The 18,938-nt window shown below is 34.0% G+C and overlaps 1 protein-coding gene across 1 annotated transcript; it reads left to right on the top strand.

Moving 5' to 3' along the window:
* Positions 1–1,242: 1,242 nt before the first annotated feature.
* Positions 1,243–1,844, top strand: LOC131031209 (uncharacterized). Its single transcript, XM_057962255.2, has one exon. It carries the CDS (start codon positions 1,369–1,371, stop codon positions 1,612–1,614), a length of 246 nt encoding a protein of 81 aa, XP_057818238.2. The 5' UTR covers positions 1,243–1,368; the 3' UTR covers positions 1,615–1,844.
* Positions 1,845–18,938: the final 17,094 nt, after the last annotated feature.

The following is an 18,938-nucleotide window of genomic DNA, read 5'->3' as shown; positions in this document are numbered from 1 at the left end:
ATTTGAAGAGAACAAAGAAAATGGGAGATCATTGTTGGCCCAAAAGAATGGCAAAGGAAAAGCTAGATAGAAGAAATAACACTTGTATGAAACAAAATATCAAGTGGTTGAGTAGATGGGGAATTAATTTGCATGAATTGACAAATGTGAAAGATGAAATCAAAAAATATGTGAGAGAGAGAGTGTCGTAATGGTCAAAACAACTTGGGAGGAAAAGGGAATACTACGTCAAGCATTTCAATCCCACATGTGAACATCAACAAAAGCATTACATAGAGGTGGATATAAAATGGAAAGCAAAAGTTAAGAACTAGCTCGCACCATCTTAGGTGTGGAATAAGGAGGTGGAAAACACTAATGAGGAGTGGGCTGACAAGGTTTGTCTTCTTTGCACATTTGGGTTATTAGAAACAAAATGGCATTACATCATGGATTGCTCAGCTTATGAAAACATTTGTAGCAAACATGCGGATATTCTAAAAGTTGAGTCTCTAAATACTTTGTTTGAGGATGAAGGAATTGTAAAGATGGCAGATTACCTAGTCAAAATAAATTCACGTTACAGAAGAAACTTAATCAGCAAGGATTAGTGGCCACTTGATGTTTGTGAAGAAACTTAATCAGCAAGGATTAGTGGTCGCTAAATGTTTGCGAAGAAACTCAATCGGCAAGGAGTAGTGGCCACTTGATGTTTGCTTTTAGGTTTTGTTAGTTCGTTAGTTTTTTAACAGTTAATGCGTTGTTTTCAATTAAGAGTCCCATAGAATACTTGACCTCATAGACATCATTAAAAATCTTTATTCGTTCATCATGCTATCTAAGCTAACTCTTTTATTAAAATGAAATATAATATTGGATGCATAGATATTTATTGTAGGATATTTATCTCTCTTCACACTCAGTACGCTGATTCCAGGTCATTACTTATCCTGTAAGGCAGACTTCCCGTGTTTTCTATAATAAAAAATCACTTTCAAACATTAAAATACTCAAAAGCACCTAGCTGCTTCATTAACCTCAACCCCAGCCGCAGAATTTGCATGGTTCTCATGCAACAAACCATTAAAAAATCTGATATAGCAACGCAAAAAGTAAAACACCGTCTTTTAACTACTCTTCTACCGGTCGCCACTGTTTTCTCAGTGGTAGTTTTGACTTGACTGTGCGTTGCAGACACTTTGCTTAGCACTTAAGAAACTTCAACATGCTTTACTCCACTTCCTTCCTATATATGCACACTAAGTATCCAACCAACATATATATACACAATAAGTATCCATCCATTCACTTGTCTGCACTTCGTCTCTCCCAGTTGAATTGAATTGAAGATTGATCACACAAGAGAAGTGAGCAATATCATTATCAGAGATGCCTCCTCCACATCCTGAAGGAGGAGGCGGCGGCGGCGGTGGCCCTGGACCAGGTGGTGGAGGCGGAGGCGGCGGCGGCGGCGGCCCTGGACCAGGTGGTGGTCCTCCTCCAGGCCCTGGATTGTTTGGATTTGTTACTGGCGTTGTTGCTGATGGCCTCCATTTCATCTTCAGAAGACCACCACCACCACCACCACCACCACCTCCTGGCCCCCCTGGGCCTCCTGGTCCTCCTCCTCGCTAGGATGGACCATCCACTGTATTACAGGCCCATCTGGTTTTATCTCATAGAGCCATTGAAGACTATATTTTAGTTATGGAAAGGTATGATCATGTATATATATCATGGGTATTTTAGTAGTTTGAAGACTGGTTAGTTTGTTGCTTGTGTGTTGCAGTCTCTGTGAAGTTATGGCTTCTCAGACTTGTGTTTTCTATAAAAGGAATAAAGTTTCGATTGTGAATTGATGTTTAGTTGTTGTTGAGATTTTACATTGGGGAGCTGAAGACTCTGGAATTTGTGGGCATGGGTTATGTGAAGTCTTTCAAGTGCTCATGTGGAATTCAGGACATGAATTTGCTGTTCATGGTTGATAAGTGGATTCATTTTAATTGAGATGTTATTGCGTAGAAGACAAGTAATCTTGCATTGTGAACAATTTCTCTGGATCTTTCTCCACAGAGGCCCCGTTTGTAATCTCTTCAATTTTTCTTTTTATTTTGGTATGCTTTGTGTGCTGTTGCTGTTGTTTTGTTAATCAATTGGATTTATATACATATTCTGGTTAAATTAGTGAGCTAATCTTGAAGATGAATTGAGATAAGATGAGATCTCAATTATCTTTATATATTGATATTGTTATTATGTGAAGAGTAGATTTTTAATAATGTATTTTTTTTATAATATATATTTAAACATTATCTTTGTTAAAGACTTAGTTCAGTTTTATAAAGTATAATTTTATTTAATAAAGTATAGGAAATATACAATTGTAACATATAATTAATTAGCGAACAATTAATTTAGATATTAGATTTTAGATTGTGGATTGGTAATTATAGTAAAGTATAGAAATTAAATATACAAATAGATGTATTTAATTTTAGAATTGTTGTTGAAGATTTTGTTATTAGTTTTGTATTGGATCAATTTGTCATCATTAAAAATTTGAAGTTCTCTATTTAATATGCTTCTCCTGCTATGCCTCAAAAATTGATTTAGATCAATACCATGTCATACGAGATTGATCTTGACCATTGCCTTTTAGTTTCACATGATTAATATGACAAAGTTTCTCCCTCGTGGTAGATCAAATTAATAGATGGTGTATACGTTATAGTGCATATTTGATTCCTTTGTTTCTCTTTAGAATTGAAGTGTGCTCTATTGATTCTTCTTGTCAATTCATCTTGCATTCCTCTATCCCTTTCACCAACTCCTAAAACTATGGCAAAAAGCTTAGGAGGATATGATACATTATCGAGAAACTTTGTGTTACTCTTGATAAGATTCCTCTAAGACCACCTTTAAAACTTCTCCTATTTATCATGGTATGCTTCAAGAGGCTCTACAAAATATTTTTGTGTCATCTTCTCCTAGACCAAATAATGTGAATTCTTTGATAGAATGCATTCGCTTTGATGCACTAGACATTATATTCTATCAACGTGAGCTTCCTCCTCCTAAAGTTAATTTCAATCAAATTCACTTATGATAATCACTAGTGTTAATAATGAAGGTATTAGATGCATTCTTATTGATCTTGGATCAAGACTCAATAGTTGTAGTGTGGAAATATTACCTCAAATTTATGTGGATGCTTCTTCTCTTGCTACAACGTCTTTATATATTCATGGATTTGATAATGTTGGTTGATAATCTCTTGGTATTATTATACTAAATGTATGACTAAGACCTAGTAGCATACCTACCCTGGTGTATATTATGCTAGAATCTTTTACCTTACAATCTTCTTCTAGGTAGACTATGGATGTATGCTATAGGTGTTATTCCATCAAACTTACATCAAACTATTAAATTTATTTATAATAATAAAGCATTTACAATAAAATTTGACACTAAATCTATTTTGTATTACTAAAAGGCTGATGTTGCTCACTCAAAAAATTGTTCTCCTACTCTTCAAAGCTTAATTGCTTCATTATCTCCAAAAGTTGCCACACCACCATTAATTCCTATATCTAATGATGGTTCTGACAAGCTTTATTCACTTATTTCTTATGCATGTATTGGTGATGACTAGGGTTCATTAGACTTTACACTATCCTTTGTTGGATAATTTAAAGCCAACATAAATCACTTCAAAATTCCACATATACCATTAACACCACTCATTGTAGATGTCATTCCATCTACTTTTGGAAATGATAAAGATGATAAATGTTATTATACTTCTTATATCGACTATCCCACGAATGGTTATCCTCCTTTTGATGATTTGCAATTACATTGTGGTTTAGGTTATAATCTTCTTTCTAAAATGGGATATATTGGTAATGGTTGTAATTGTAAGGAACAAAGTATCAAGATTCTATTGGAGCCAAATCCACATAACTACAACATAGCTCTTGGATATACGCCCTTCTCGATCCAAACAAAAACCTTGGTTAAATGTAAACATGATTTCTCTATATCCTTTTTCACTTTCTTTTCTAATGAAGCATTAAAATATTTTTAGAGGCGTAAATTCTACATTACCTTCTTATCATGATTATAGGAGTTGAGGAAAAATCAACTCTACAGCTCCCAAAGATCATCTGCATGCAAACCTGTCACAAAAGGAGAGAAGCAAAAAAACTATGGAGGCTAGAATTCAGAGATTCAGAAAAAAGGAGCCATATTGATTGTGCAACAAGAATGCAATTAAATAATTACAGTTGTTATGAAATTACAAAGAAAGAATCCTTATAAAAGGATACTCGAAACCCTAAAGGAGAAAACCCTAAAGAATTATAAGATTTTTAAGTTTAGCTTAAGCATAAAGTATAATAAACTAATAATTAAATAAATAATTATTAGCTAATAAAAGATAACTCTAACACCCCCCCTTAAGATGAACTTAGGGAGTAGCTAAAAAACAACTAAGGACTAAAAAAGCATGTAAAAAATGCATGAAAGCAACAATGGGTCCCGACAACTAGGCTTGATGAGGTACCCAAGTACAATAAAATCTCTGCAAAGTGGAAAAAAATGAGAAAACCTTGTGGGAACAAAACTCCTCTCCAAGAAGAGATGAAAGCTCAAGTGAAGGACTAAGAAGCCTCCAAACAAGAGTGTTTCAGAAGATAGGAACAAAAAAAAAGCATGAAGAACACCACTAAGGCATGAAATAGCTGCAAACATTGTTGAAGAGTAACTGTTGATTTGAAGAACCTCCACTGAAATAGAATACGACCAGGTAGAGAAGACTGTAATCTGTATGAGTGCCCTCAAATGACACTACTTGAATCTGATGGCAAACAAAGGCAAACAATTGAACTCGAAGATACAGATGGCATGAAACACCATAGCCTGCAGAGTTGATCAATCGAACCAAGGAAGCATTAGAACAACAGAAAAAACCTCCCCATAATGTTGAAAAGGGAGAGGGATAGGTACACTGAAAAGAAAGGCCAACAAGAACTGCATGACGAAGAACCAGGAACATCGAAGGTGTAGAGAAGGTACATAGTGTCGTGGAAGGAACACTCACTTGACACACATCATGAGGCTAACGTCGTGGAAGAAACATTCACATGACAAAGGTAGATGGCAAACATCAACCCCCCCATGGCACTTTATAAGTAGTGCATGTACAATAAGGCACAAGATGTGCAAGATCTCAAGTATACAATGCATGGTGGCACTTTATCTCAATGCATTTGCATAAATAAAATGCTATAATGATCAAAAGAGAGAGAAGATTGAAAATAGAAAGAACAACCAAAGACGAGACATCCTACTCAAAGAAAGAGATCCCAGGACCTAAAACATCCAAGATATTCACCAGAATGCCGAAAAGCAAAAAACTGAATAAAATGTACCTGGAGAAGAATCTGGAAAGAAAACTCATATGACTAGAAACTACACCGAACAAACTTTCCAACGATATAAAGTTTTCAAAAAATGGAGGTCGGATGCTCAAGTTATGTCTCTCGGAGTGCAAAAATGAACCTCTGGTTTTGACAGCAAAAAAGAAAAATTAAAATATCAAAACTCCATATCTAGATAGAGCTCGGAAAGAGCTTTTTGACGATATAAGGTTTGTCGAAAAACGCCTTCGTATGCCCAAGATATGGCCAAAAAACTGAAGGTACTCCAAATGGGCCCAGAAGAGGCCTGAAGGCTGCCTACACAGTGGTGACGTCATCTGACTGCAAGCATAAATTCGACGGACATATGGCCGTCACCACCAAAAAACCAATAACTCTAACAATGATGATTGTAGATTCCCTTATTTATTGAACCCTCAAGCATATTTTGGTGAATCCATCATGACTTCAAAAGAACAAACCCTACTTTCTAACATTAATCAAGATTTTGAAATTCTTGATCCTTCAAACTCTAGTTCACTTGTTTTGGGACATACTATCAATGTCCATGTAGATCCCTCTTTTCCAAAAAAATAATTAATTAGAAAACTCTTTTTTTTTCTAGAAGAACGTGATTCACATTCTAACCTTTTACATTCTTTACCAAAGATGTTTTCTTGGTCATATGAGAATATGCTTGGTATCAACCCATCTATTGTGGTCCATACATTGTGTTATATCTTGTTGCCCAGTCAGTCAAGTAGAAAATTATAGAGGTATATATCCTAAGGTTGCTTTAATGGTCAAGACCAAGATAGAGGAGCTTCTAAATTTTGGTCTTACCCATCCTATTGATTATTCACCTTGGATATCAAATATAGTTGTCATTTTAAAACCCAATTGTTGTTTTCACAATTGCATAAAATTTAAGGGTATTTAAACAAAGCTTATCTTAAAGATGATTTCCCCTCACTAATATTGCTATTATTGTAGACTCAATATAAGGCCATGCATTATTCTCTTTCATGGATGAATTCTCAAGATATAATCAAATCCTTGTTAACCTAGAAGATCATATTAATACAACTACCCCTTGGGGTACCTTTTGTTATGTATTCTTGCTATTTGGATTAAAAGAATGTTGATGCAACTTACCAACAAGCGATGACTCTTTATCTTTAATGAATTTATTCATCAAATCATTGAAGATCATGTCAATGATATCTAAGATCACGTTAATAATTTGAACATTTATTTTTAAGAGAATGACTAAAAAAATGAGATTAAATTCTCTTAAGCGTGTCTTGGTGTAGAAAATGGCAAGACTTTGGAATTTATCATCTGTCGTCATGGAATTGAAGTTGATACCCATAAGATAGATACCATCATAAACATGCCTCTACCTAAAAAAACATTTCTCAAGTTCATAGTCTAGAAGGGGATATTCAAGCCATGAGAAGATTTATATCTCAATTGGCTAATCATACCCTCTCCTTTACTTATCTTCTAAAAACAAATGTATGCTTTCAATGGGATGATAATTTCCAAAATTCTTTTGACTCCTCTAAGAGTTATTTGTCTAACTCTCCCAATTTGATGTTAGCTATACAAGGATGATATTTTCTACTTTATGCATTAGCTTCATCTCATGCTTTAGTAGCTTTATTAGCTCAACATAATGATGATGGTAATGCAAGCATGGTGTATTACATTAGTCATATTGTATTTGATTACAAAACTAGGTATTGTGTATTGGAGAAACAATGTCTTGGTCTTATTTTGCAATATAGAAGCTAATACATTATTTCATACATGCAAAAACCATGTTATTGTCAAGTTTGATCCTCTTAAACATTTATTTTCTAAAATCAATCTTTCAAGAAGATTGGATAAGTTTGTTGTGCTACTAACTAAGTTTAACCTTAAGTTTGTCTCACAAAAATAAATAAAAAGAGAAGTTGTGGTTAACCATTAAGTTGATTCCCCTTCACATATTCATTTCCTAATATCAATGCATTTTTAAATGAACACATTCCATTTACACAAAGCAATGCAACATGACAAATATATTTCAATGGATCAAGGTGTCAAACTAGCTCTAGAGGAGTGATTTTAATTTCACCCTCTAGTAAGCCACTTCCCCTATCTTGTCATCTACATTTCCCATGTGCAAATTATATCGTTTAGTACATAACCCTTATTTCTAGCTTGTGTGCTACCTTATCATTAAACATAAAAAAAGGCATTGAAATATATGGTGATTCTTAATTAGTATTAAATCAAATTACAAGACCGTGCTAGGCTAGAAAGGATAAATTATCTCAATATCATAATTTGGCCTTGTATTTGTTAAATATTTTTTCTTAATTCGTTATCAAAACTATCCCACACAAGGATAATCATTACATGGATGCAATGGAAAGCATAACTTCCCTTGTATCCTTTAAGGATGCAACAAATGAGTATCAATTTATGATGCAATCGCTTCCTCCATCTATTATTGCTAATAGTTCTAATTCAAGAAATTTACTTTGTATAGTTAATATAATCTTTGAAGAATGAAATTCACATATCTATAACTATCAAAATGATGACACATTCACTAAAAACAAATGCTCACATTCATATTCAAAATCTTGTAGTGCATTATATACATTGTTTATAATATTCTTTATTAGAGATCTTACAATGGTCTCCTTCTTCATTGCTTAACTAAGTAAAAAATATCCCTTTCCATCTAAGAAGACCATTCAGGCTCTAGAGGTGAGAAAAATACTTAGTTAAAAAGCTATTACATATATAGGATGTTATTGGTAAACAATGGAACAATATTCCTTCTCTCTTGTCAAGAAATGCCTTCAATATCAACAACGCAACAATCTAATTTGAGCTTCAACTCAAGAACCTTGTGCCCAAGCTTCATCTTGGTCATTTCCCATAATGGGGTTTGGATATCATTGGGAAAATTTCTCCGCGTTTATCTAAAGGACATACATTTATTATCACAAGTAATTACTTCTCAAAGTGGGTCAAAGTTATTCCACTTTTTTTCCATTATTGTTGAAGCAATTTGCAAGTTTATCTTGGAGAATATAATTTCTTAATTTGGATTTCCTTTGGCTTTTATTTTGAACAATGACACGTCAATTAAGAACAAAGAATATCCAACATCATTTTTCCACCCCTTATTATTCTCAGTATAATAGTCAAGATGAGACTTCTAATGAAACAATTGAACAAGTCCTTCAATAAATTATTAATAAGCATGGTAATGGTTGACACACTAAATTAATATATGCAATATGAGTCGATCACATGAGCATCTATATGGCTACTCGTGCTAATCCATATAATCTTGTGTATGGTGTTTATGGTATCATGCCTTTAGTGTTAGAAATTACTCTAAGAAAGTTAAATGCAACAAAACAACTCCCTAAAATAATCTTGAGAGGAAGATAATGCAAAAAAAATCATATATTTACAACTGTAATGTGTGGGAATGGGGTTCACTAGTATAAACATGCAAACTAGGAATCAAACCCACTCTCATCAACATACATAAGGAAAATAATCAATAGGTTCAATTACAAACCCTTGAGAGAACTGGGCACAATGATTTATTACTTCCTCTTTGTACTTATTGATATGGTTGGATAAGATAGAATGATTAAATGCAAGAACTAGGGCTAAAAAGGTAAATTTGGCGATAATCAACATAAAAAATAAGCTACATGACATATATGCAAACTCTGAGGGTAGATCTGGAAATAGGAATAAAAAAGGAACCTATGTCTGTAATTTGAGCCTAAAAGTATCAGTCTACATCAATAGGCACCACTAACCTAAAGGTGTTGGAAGCAAATATTGTGAATATATTTCGAATTAGGATGTTTCAAAGATTATCTCCCTGAAACATTGTCAAAAAAGTGTTGGACACTGACAATAGTTGCCACTGACTAGGGTTTCCTGCTTCTTCAAAGTCTAGATCTCTTTGTCTCAGTCTACAGTTTTTGAATTTGCAAACCTTCTCTATCATATTTGAATCCTGCACACACAAGAGAGGGGAAATGGTGTTGAGTTGTATAAAAGTTTTTCCACAAGGGCTTCACTTAGTGAACCTGGGTTATGCTTTCATGGCATACTAAAGAATCCCCCTATTTTCAAAAAATATTGCCCTAAACTCCTTTTTTGTCACCCCCTGCCAATACATAGCTCGAATTAAAATCCCCCCTATTTTCACCAAATATTGTATTTTTTCAAAGCCCAAATTAAAAAGCCCCCTATTTTCACTAGATAGGCAATATATTGTCTTCAATTTTTTAGGATATCTAACCCCCCAACATGAATGCACGTGATACAATATTGCCTAGCCAACGAAGCCCCCGTGAGTTTTTCTAAGTCAAACCCCAAGTTGGAATTAACCCTACAGCAATCATGATGAAAAAGAGAGCTTACCTTTGGAGGGTAGAGGCTAAAAACCTTAATAAAATGCATAATTGATGATGTTATACCTTTGCTAATATGAATCTTCTTGCCTCATAGTCTACATGAAAGATTGATGTTGCTAGGTGGAAGATCATGCATGCCCTCACATAAACTTGATCATGGAGGCCATCTTGAATTCTTAAAAATCTAAATATCTGACCTCTCTTTCACTGCCTTGAGAATGCTTTGATTGCTTTCTCTATTGAATTGTTTGATGTGAATTGAATTCCTTAATGAGATATGATTGAGAGATGTTTCAAATGAAGGGATAATAATTTCTTTTATTCTCAACATTTTGAAACATGTTGAAAATTTCGAAGAAGGCCAACGTTGGAAGCATTTTCTCGCTCAACATTTTCCATTTGTTAGAGGGTTCAAACTTGGGCCCCTTTTGGTTGGACTATGGCACTAGGTGCCTATCCTAGTCCAATCCTCTCGGATTAGAACAAAGTCAAAAAGCAGAGACAAGGTGTTAAACTTCTAGAATCAAGCACTATTTTGAGCAGCATCACATAGTCTCAGAGGCAAGCAAGGAGAAGCACCAAAGTGATCCCCAAATGAGTATGAAATTGTATGAGGATACAATTTACGACACTACATTCAACCCTCACTTTAGTGGGAGTATGACCTTATGCTCATTCTCTCAGTAAAGTAAAGGATAGCATTGAAAGAATTTCAACAAGACATTAAAGAGATGAGAAACACCAAACCCCCAAGGACCTAGGATCTCATTGGTCTAAAACGTCAAAATAAAAGAAGCAATAGTATCAACATATGGAGCATGCAAGAATGAAGAAAACATATGCCTTCTAGGTCTAGTAAGGAGCTACTTACTATGAGCCATATGAGCAAAGAGAAAGAGAAGAGACGTGACTTCTTGGTCTATTAAGAAGCTACTTACTATGAGTCATGTTAGTAAAAAGAGATTACAAAGTAAAACCTCATTTATCTAAAAAACCTAACAAAAATTGGTGTTGCAATGTGCACCAAACGTAAAGATTTCAAAATTAAGTCTTAGCTTGCAAAGTAATCTGAACAAAAATTGACTACAAAATGGATGTTGTAATGTGCACAAAATATATCATGGTTTGTGATCAAAGTATACAAACCAAACCTCATGGTGTGTGCATCAAGTGTAACATATAGTCGAGTGCATGTCCCCACATTAAAGCGATTGTGTATGCCTTACCAAGAGCAATTGTAATAAGGTAGCATACATACATTTGAGAGACAAGTGCATCACAACAACGAAATGGCCCCAAACATAGAAAAATCAAAGGCAATAGTCTCAAGACATGAAAGAGCACGTAAGAGATCCACTATCTAGGGTTAGTATGTGCATCAAATAAATCATGTATATCAAGTATGATTGTATACAACGAGCAACTAAATATTTGCAACAATATGTAACATTGAAACTGAAAATTAGAAACATGAAAATCTAGATAAACATTTTTTTTGAAACAAAAAACGGAAATTAAACTAGAAAATATGTAAAATATTTGCATAAGATTAATTGTATAAACATAATATAGTACAACTAGATAAATAAAGCTGAAAAGAGGTTTAGTGTTTACAACTTTTATATTCCATTCTGAACTTAGATAATCTTTACTATGCTGATAGAGGGAAAGTATCATTAGGGTGTTTTTCCGCCCAACCACAAACTTACTAGTCCCCTTGTACCATTTCCAACTAGAAAGGCTCGACCCTTCGCAAGAAAGTGATAGATGTTGGATCTAATGTCATATGAGACTGGTGTTTGACCCTACACAATCCCTAGTCCATCACACACCATAGGTTACTCCTAACTTGTATGACCTATGACTAGGTTGTATATTTGGATCAAAAGAATTGACTGATGCTTACAATTTTTAGCATCACCTTGGCCAAAGGATTTATGAGTTTGCAACACATCAATGCATGCAGTCATTGTTCATCACCCTACTCGGTTAAACTTAAACCAATGAAGTTTTCCAAGCCATTGTGTTTGTCTTCTTATGCTAATTGCATACTGACTCTTTGGAGGCTTAATGGGCTTACTTACATGCACGTGGACTCGAGTTAAACATACGGGTCAAACAAACTTGTGGTGACAATCACCCTTATGGTTTATCCTTCCATTTGACAATTACTAAGATTATTTATATGTAGGATTCATGCTTGTTCTCATGAGCTAGCATCTTGCCCACTCATGATCGTAAGTATGAAACCATTCGGTTAATGGTAATGTTGTATTATTTGATACCATATGCCACATATTCCTTATCAAATTTAAACAATCTTTAATTGCAATATTTGAGGTTTTTATAACTCTGTAGTGGTTTCAATGTTGTTTGTAAATGATATGTAGCCAATAATTGACCACTATTAACTGATATTTACAGTTGAATCACCATTATCAGTATCAGTGTACAAATATTATGTTGTTTGTAAATGATATGTAGCCATCATAACATCATCAAAATATTTAGGGCACACGTGGGATGTAACATAATATTTGTTGACATGTTTACATATATAACACCTTTTATTACTTTTAATATGTTGAATGATATGTATAGGGTTATGTACTTATTTATTAGGCAAGTAGTAATTAGTGTAGTATCGAGTCAAGAAACCAATCACACACTTAGTGAGAAATTAGTGATAAGAGGAAAAATACTCTTTCTATGACCAATAAGTTTATGTATTTATTCAATAATTGTAAAAGTGGAGTCATAATTTGTTGTTCAATAAATTTATGTTGAACATTAACAACTAAGCATTGAATTTTATCAATACAAGTAATATTGAATTGTAGACACATGGTGCAAGTAAACCATCTGCAAAATTTGGTTTTCATGGTCAAACATAGAGTTGGTGAAATAAATAATAATACAAGCACCTTGATAATGACATCAACATTATTATCTATAATGATAGTTGAACTAGTGATCATGGACATAATTAAGGGTTTCTATGTCATAGACCTAGATTTTGTAGATGCATGACACACATGCATAGAACTAGGTAGGCTACATGCAAAGACTCATATGAAGAATTTTTACGTAGGTACTTGTCTTCTAAATGAAAAAAAGTGTATTTTTTTCAATTCAAAGAGAGAATCTCATTCATGATAAATATTTTCGCACATGTGATTTTGACACAAATATGATGCAATCCTTGATGGAAGAGAGGTATTATAGGATGAGTTTTCTACTAAGATGCATACTTGTTATTATTAAATCATTTTAAATAGTACAATTCTAGCATATTAAATGAGATTTTATAAGCCACTAAACACTACACATTCCTTGGGAATAACATTCCATTCATGATATCTTTGGGTTGGTTTGTATCTAGAGAAGTAATGATTCTATCTTAATATTTGTTGATATGTTTCCATATATAACACCTTTCACTGATTTTAATAAGTTGAATGATATGTCTAGGTTTATGTACTTATTTATTAGGCAAGTAGTAACATGACATAGATTGATGTATAATGTCACCTTAGATAAAGATATAAAGTTCTTTAGTCATTTTTAGTACACTCCATGGAAAGACTTGAGAACATACCTCAATTAGAATTTTGCATAATATATATATATTTAATAAATTTTCAAGATAAGTCTATAAATTGGAGTCATGGATATGCCTTCAATTTTTTTATTTTTTTTGAAGGAAAACCCTTATAAGGGGACACTTTTTCTACATATGTTGAGTTCGCATACAATAATTTAGTGAAAAGGTCAGTTAGGATAACAACATTTTGATTGGTTTATGAGACATTTCCAAAAGGCGTCACAAACCTATTAAAGATTGAAATTTATAAGTGCATCAACACAAATGTTGACGGCTTCACATAGAAAATCAGGGTGTTAGTGCACAAATAAATAAAAAGCTGGAAGAAAGTGATCCTATATTCAAATTGTACACAAGTAAACATAAAAGAAAACACAAGTCTTACACATGATGATGAATTCATGGCGCACTTGAAGAAATAAAATTCTCTAAAGTGATATATAATGAGTTCAAACCTTAGAAGATTGGTCCTTGCAAAGTTTCACCTTAGAGGTCACAAAATATGTATGAAATCAAGCTATCTCAAAGGGATGGATATCTCATTAATTGTTAGTCCTTCCTTAATAGATAATTATTTCGATGAGTATGTGAGTTGTTTATTATTTATTGTAACTTAATATAATAATAAAATAATAATATTTAAAAATATAACATTAAATTTTGAATAACATAATATTAAGTAAAATAAAATATTATATTTTCTTCTTATAAAATGTTAAATCTGTATAATATAATAATATAATCTAAAATATTAGTTAAGGATTCAATATATTGATAACAAATATATAATAATTATTAATAATAAATAATAATATTAGATTAGATTATCTATTATTTATAAAATATATAATATAATAAATAATATTATTTGAATATTACATACAATATTATAGATTTAATTTTTATAATAAAAATATAATATATGCATTATTTTATTTTATTTTATCAGTGATCACTTTTGACTGGAGCTATGAACCAGTGAGGCCACATTTTTTAGGGACCTCATCCTCAAACGTTGGGAATGCTAAGATGTTGGGATTAACCTCTAGACCAGAAGTACTTCTTTATCACTCTGCTCTGTTCCTTATCTTTCCATGTCACTCCTTATCTCTCCTTCTTCCTTTTCTTTCCGCCCACACCTTGTTTCTTCATTTTTTCCTTATTTCTTCATTCACTCCTTATATCTCTATTCTTCTAATCTCTTTGTTCACTCCTTATCTTTTTTGATCACTCCTTATCTCTATGTTCATTGCTTATCCCTTCATTGACTCCTTATCTCTTCATTCACTTCTTATATTCTTTGATCACTCCTTATCTCTTTGTTCTCCTTATCTCTTCATTCACTTCTTATATTCTTTGATCGCTCCTTATCTTCTTCATTCACTCCTTATCTCTTCATCAACAAGCATCAACCTAGGTGGGACTTGAACCAAAGGCCCATTATCAACAATGGGTTTGCAACTATCGTTGCATTGTGGGGCGATCCCATAATAGATGCATTATTTATTAAATATAAAACATATATTTATTATATACATCAAATAATATAAAATAAATATTTATATTTATAATAATGTATTATTTACTGAAAATTATATATATGTATATACTATATTTATTAAATAATATAAAATAATAAATATATTAATATAAAAAATATAAAATTGTACTAAATCTATAATGTTATTATTATAAAATAAAAATATTAGATTATGGTTAAAATAAAATAACATATCTTTTTTTCTTTTTTTCTTTTGTTTAATAAAATTGGCTATGGGACCTCACTCATTACAATAAGATAGCTTCAATGAATTCCAAAAGAGAAACAAAAACACCCACCAAATAGGAAGCTATATACTCCACTTAAAAACCCTTAGTTCGGAAACTCTTGTCGATTATTGTCAATCTTCCACCCATCTTTAGCTAGAGGCATCGCTAATCCTTCCATTCCCTTAATCACCTCTTTTAAAAACTCTAGCATTTGCTGCTTTTTCTTGTTGAGCCTCCATCTCACCACCATTCTTCGAGATAATGAATAGTATCCATGGGTCGTTATATGGCAGAGTAGGCTTGGCCCAAATCCCTCCATTGCCATGTCCACTTCTTCATATTCACTCACCACCTCATCCATACTAGCCTCTCCATTATTTGCTTGGTCAGAGCTCTATCCTTGCACAACTCAAACAACCACACAAGGAATGTAGACACTATGTCTATGTTAGCATGGTATCAGAAGGAGTTGACATACCCTCACCTTGGAAAATTAGCTTGATGGCATGCAAAACTTTCACGTACCTTGTCTTAAACACCTTCAACAACCTCACATTTGTAATATTCCCTTTGGAACCCATCTACTACTCCATTGCATCCAAGCTTATGGTTGTATCCATCCTACCTTTCTAGTGCCATCCATTTACAACTACAATGCCCATTAATGAGCTCACTTATTGCATTTGCATTGCGAACTTTCTCCCGCTTCATCCTCACTAATGCATTAATGCGACCACCTTGGTCACCATTAATGGCCCCATCCTTCATCGATCGCTCATCATATTATTCCCATTTCCAACTACTCTACACTTCATTTAAATCCATCAACCAAGTTGATTCCCCCATATCAATAACCCAACTAGCTAACATGTTTGCCTCTTGGTTGCCTCTTCTATAGGCATGAGATACACACACATCTTCAAACTCATACATCTCTTTCCACATCTAGACTAGTAGCCTTTTCAACTTCCAATTAGGTGTATATTTGCATCTAATAGCATTAGTGGTGATCATGGAGTCACTCTCAAGATGAACCTTTATGGCACAAAATCGTTTTCAAACTAAGATCCCCAACCATGCAGCTTGAAATTCAGCTTCATTGTTTGTTCCATACACTAACTTCCTAGCCTCCAAGACAAGTACCCTTTAGTCATGATTTGAACAATGCACCTAGCTCCTAGAGGTCTTGGTTTACCTCATGAGGCCTCATCAAAATTAACCTTTACCCAATGAAACCTTGATGGAACTCACCAAAACGAGGGTAGCGCCCATGTACATCATTGATTAGCAAAAAATGACTACTAGCCACTCTTTTTCTAATCCTATTACATCGTTGAAACCACTGCTCAATTCAAATGACTATAGATGATCCCTAAATGCTTGCCCAAATCAGAAACTTTGACAGCACCAGCAGTGGAAAGCCAACTATACTAAATGACCTGGTCCTAAGAGTGAGTAAACAATCTTTTGACCTTTTCCTCCCAGCCAATCCTTTCGGTATATTTATTATATATATTAAATGACATAAAATAATAAATATTAAATTAAAGTTAAAATAAAATAATATGAATTTTCATAGTTTTTAATTATTTGTTAAAATACGGGGTAGAAATTATGAGTCAATTAGATTGAAAAAAATAATTTTTCAATAATAATATTCTATTAAAAAAATTACATCTATAAGTTAGTCAAGACAAAAAGAATTTATAATTAATTATGATTTGTATTGATAAAGTTAATAAACTGGATTAAAAAAAAGGGTGTAACTGTTTTAGCAACTCGTTATAACTGTACAAAATATGAACAACCTATTACTTAGTAACTGTACAAAATTGTGAGTAAGTGTTTTGTCAGTACATGCTATACATCGGGCTAATTACAATAGTGTCAAAAAACAAAATCTTGTCCATGGTGTAAGCCTAGATTAAAAATCCAGGTGATCCATCTTGTAGGTCCTTCCATCCAAAAAAGCCTAAGATCATCCAACATCCTCGCAGATTGGATCATCTTCTATCCAACCTGGTGGCCATTACCCCTGATTTCTTCCATGAGAGCGTCGATGGTGTTCACAAAAGGAGTTCTCTCGGCATTGGTTCTTCCTCGAGTGTAGCCATGGGATAGCTTGAAGATGAATACTGTGGCATGTCCATCTGAAAGGAACCTTCATAACTTCTCTTTGTTAAGTCTGAATACCATGGTGACCTGCGAGCAGACAGAATTGAGGGTGAGACTTCGAAAAGACTCAGTAAGGATCCTTACTTGCCCTTGATATTTTTCTAAATTCCTAACTTTCCATAAATACCAAAGGATATCACCAGAAAGTAAATTCCAGAACACATTAGTATCTTTCTTAAGTCCTTTAATGATCCCTGTAACAACATCAAGAATATTACAATTTACAGGAAGAGTAAATCCAAACATAAGCCAAATTTCCTTAGCAATAATGCAGTCGAAAAAGATGTGTCTACTGGTTTCCTTGACTTTACAAATAGAGCACGGGTCCTCTTTTGAGTAGTCCGATCTGGTAGGGAGCTTATCAAGAAGTAGCAACCATTTGAAGGTTTTCTTCCTCGGAGCCAATGGAGACCCCTAGAGAGTTTTAAAAATATTACCCCATTGAGCATGCAATAGGTCAGAATACCAGATCGAATTGAGATGGTTGAGGATGCTGCAGTCAGAGGAGAGGGTTTTGTAAATAACTAGAGGTTTAAGGTTCCCAATTGGGATTCCATCGAACCAAGTGAAGGAGAGAAGGCGGCTATCATCACAAGCAATGGGAGGCTGAAGGAAATTACATGCATTGCACAAGATGTTATACGTCCTCTTATTAGATAGAGGCAGATTAAATTTAGTGGAGAGCTCATCCCAAGGGATTCGAGTTCTGTTTGCTATGATGTCTTTGAAACAACAAATACCTTTGCTGGCCCATTTTTTGGCCGAACACCCTTGAGTAAGGGCGAGAGGCTTATCTTTATGGGTTAAGTTCCACCAGATTGACTTTTCCCCACAAACTTGATTAACATGGCTGCTCCAACCATTGTCAACATTAGATCTAATAATTTCCCATGCTTTCCAGATGGTTTTAAAAATAACAGAGCCTGCGGTAGAAACTGGAAAGGATCCAGCTAGTAGATCACTAATGGGGAGGAACTTCCAAGATTTAGCTTTCTTAGGAACCCCCATTTTAATATTATTACGAATTAGCACTTTCCATGGTTCATTACCTTCCAGAGCATGAAAAATCCATTTGGCAACCAATGCAATCCCTTGGATTTTCAGATCCTTAAGACCCAAACCTCCAATAGATTTATCCATGCAGCACCAATCCCATTTGACTGAGTGAGCTTTTCTGTGACCTCTTCCATCGGACCACAGAAAGTCCCAGATGGTTTTATGTATCTCATTGATCTGATAATTATTGAACATCCATACATACACATAGTAAATATTGTATGATGAGAGGATCTTTTGGCACATTTGCATTCTTCTTGCCAGCGATAAATAGTGCTTTTTCCACTTGGAGAGCTTGGATTCAATCTTCCCCGTAATCCATGACCACATGTCCTTAAGGCAAGGAGAGATCACAAAAGGGATCCCCAGATATCTGACAATTGTGTTCGGTCATCCCCACTGATACCCATAGGTAGAGAGCCAGTCTAGAGGTTTCTCAGTCCATCCGAGCAGGGTAGATTTGGGTTGAGAGATCTTAGCCCC

Source organism: Cryptomeria japonica, chromosome 1 (assembly GCF_030272615.1).
Source record: "Cryptomeria japonica chromosome 1, Sugi_1.0, whole genome shotgun sequence".
Taxonomy (NCBI): Eukaryota; Viridiplantae; Streptophyta; class Pinopsida; order Cupressales; family Cupressaceae; genus Cryptomeria; species Cryptomeria japonica.
The sequence above is the reverse complement of the archived record's forward strand: the minus strand, read 5'-3'. Positions and strand labels throughout refer to the sequence as shown.

Excerpts from the sequence above, each read along its gene's own strand:
- LOC131031209 (XM_057962255.2), top strand. The coding sequence starts at position 1,369 with ATGCCTCCTCCACATCCTGAAGGAGGAGGCGGCGGCGGCGGTGGCCCT.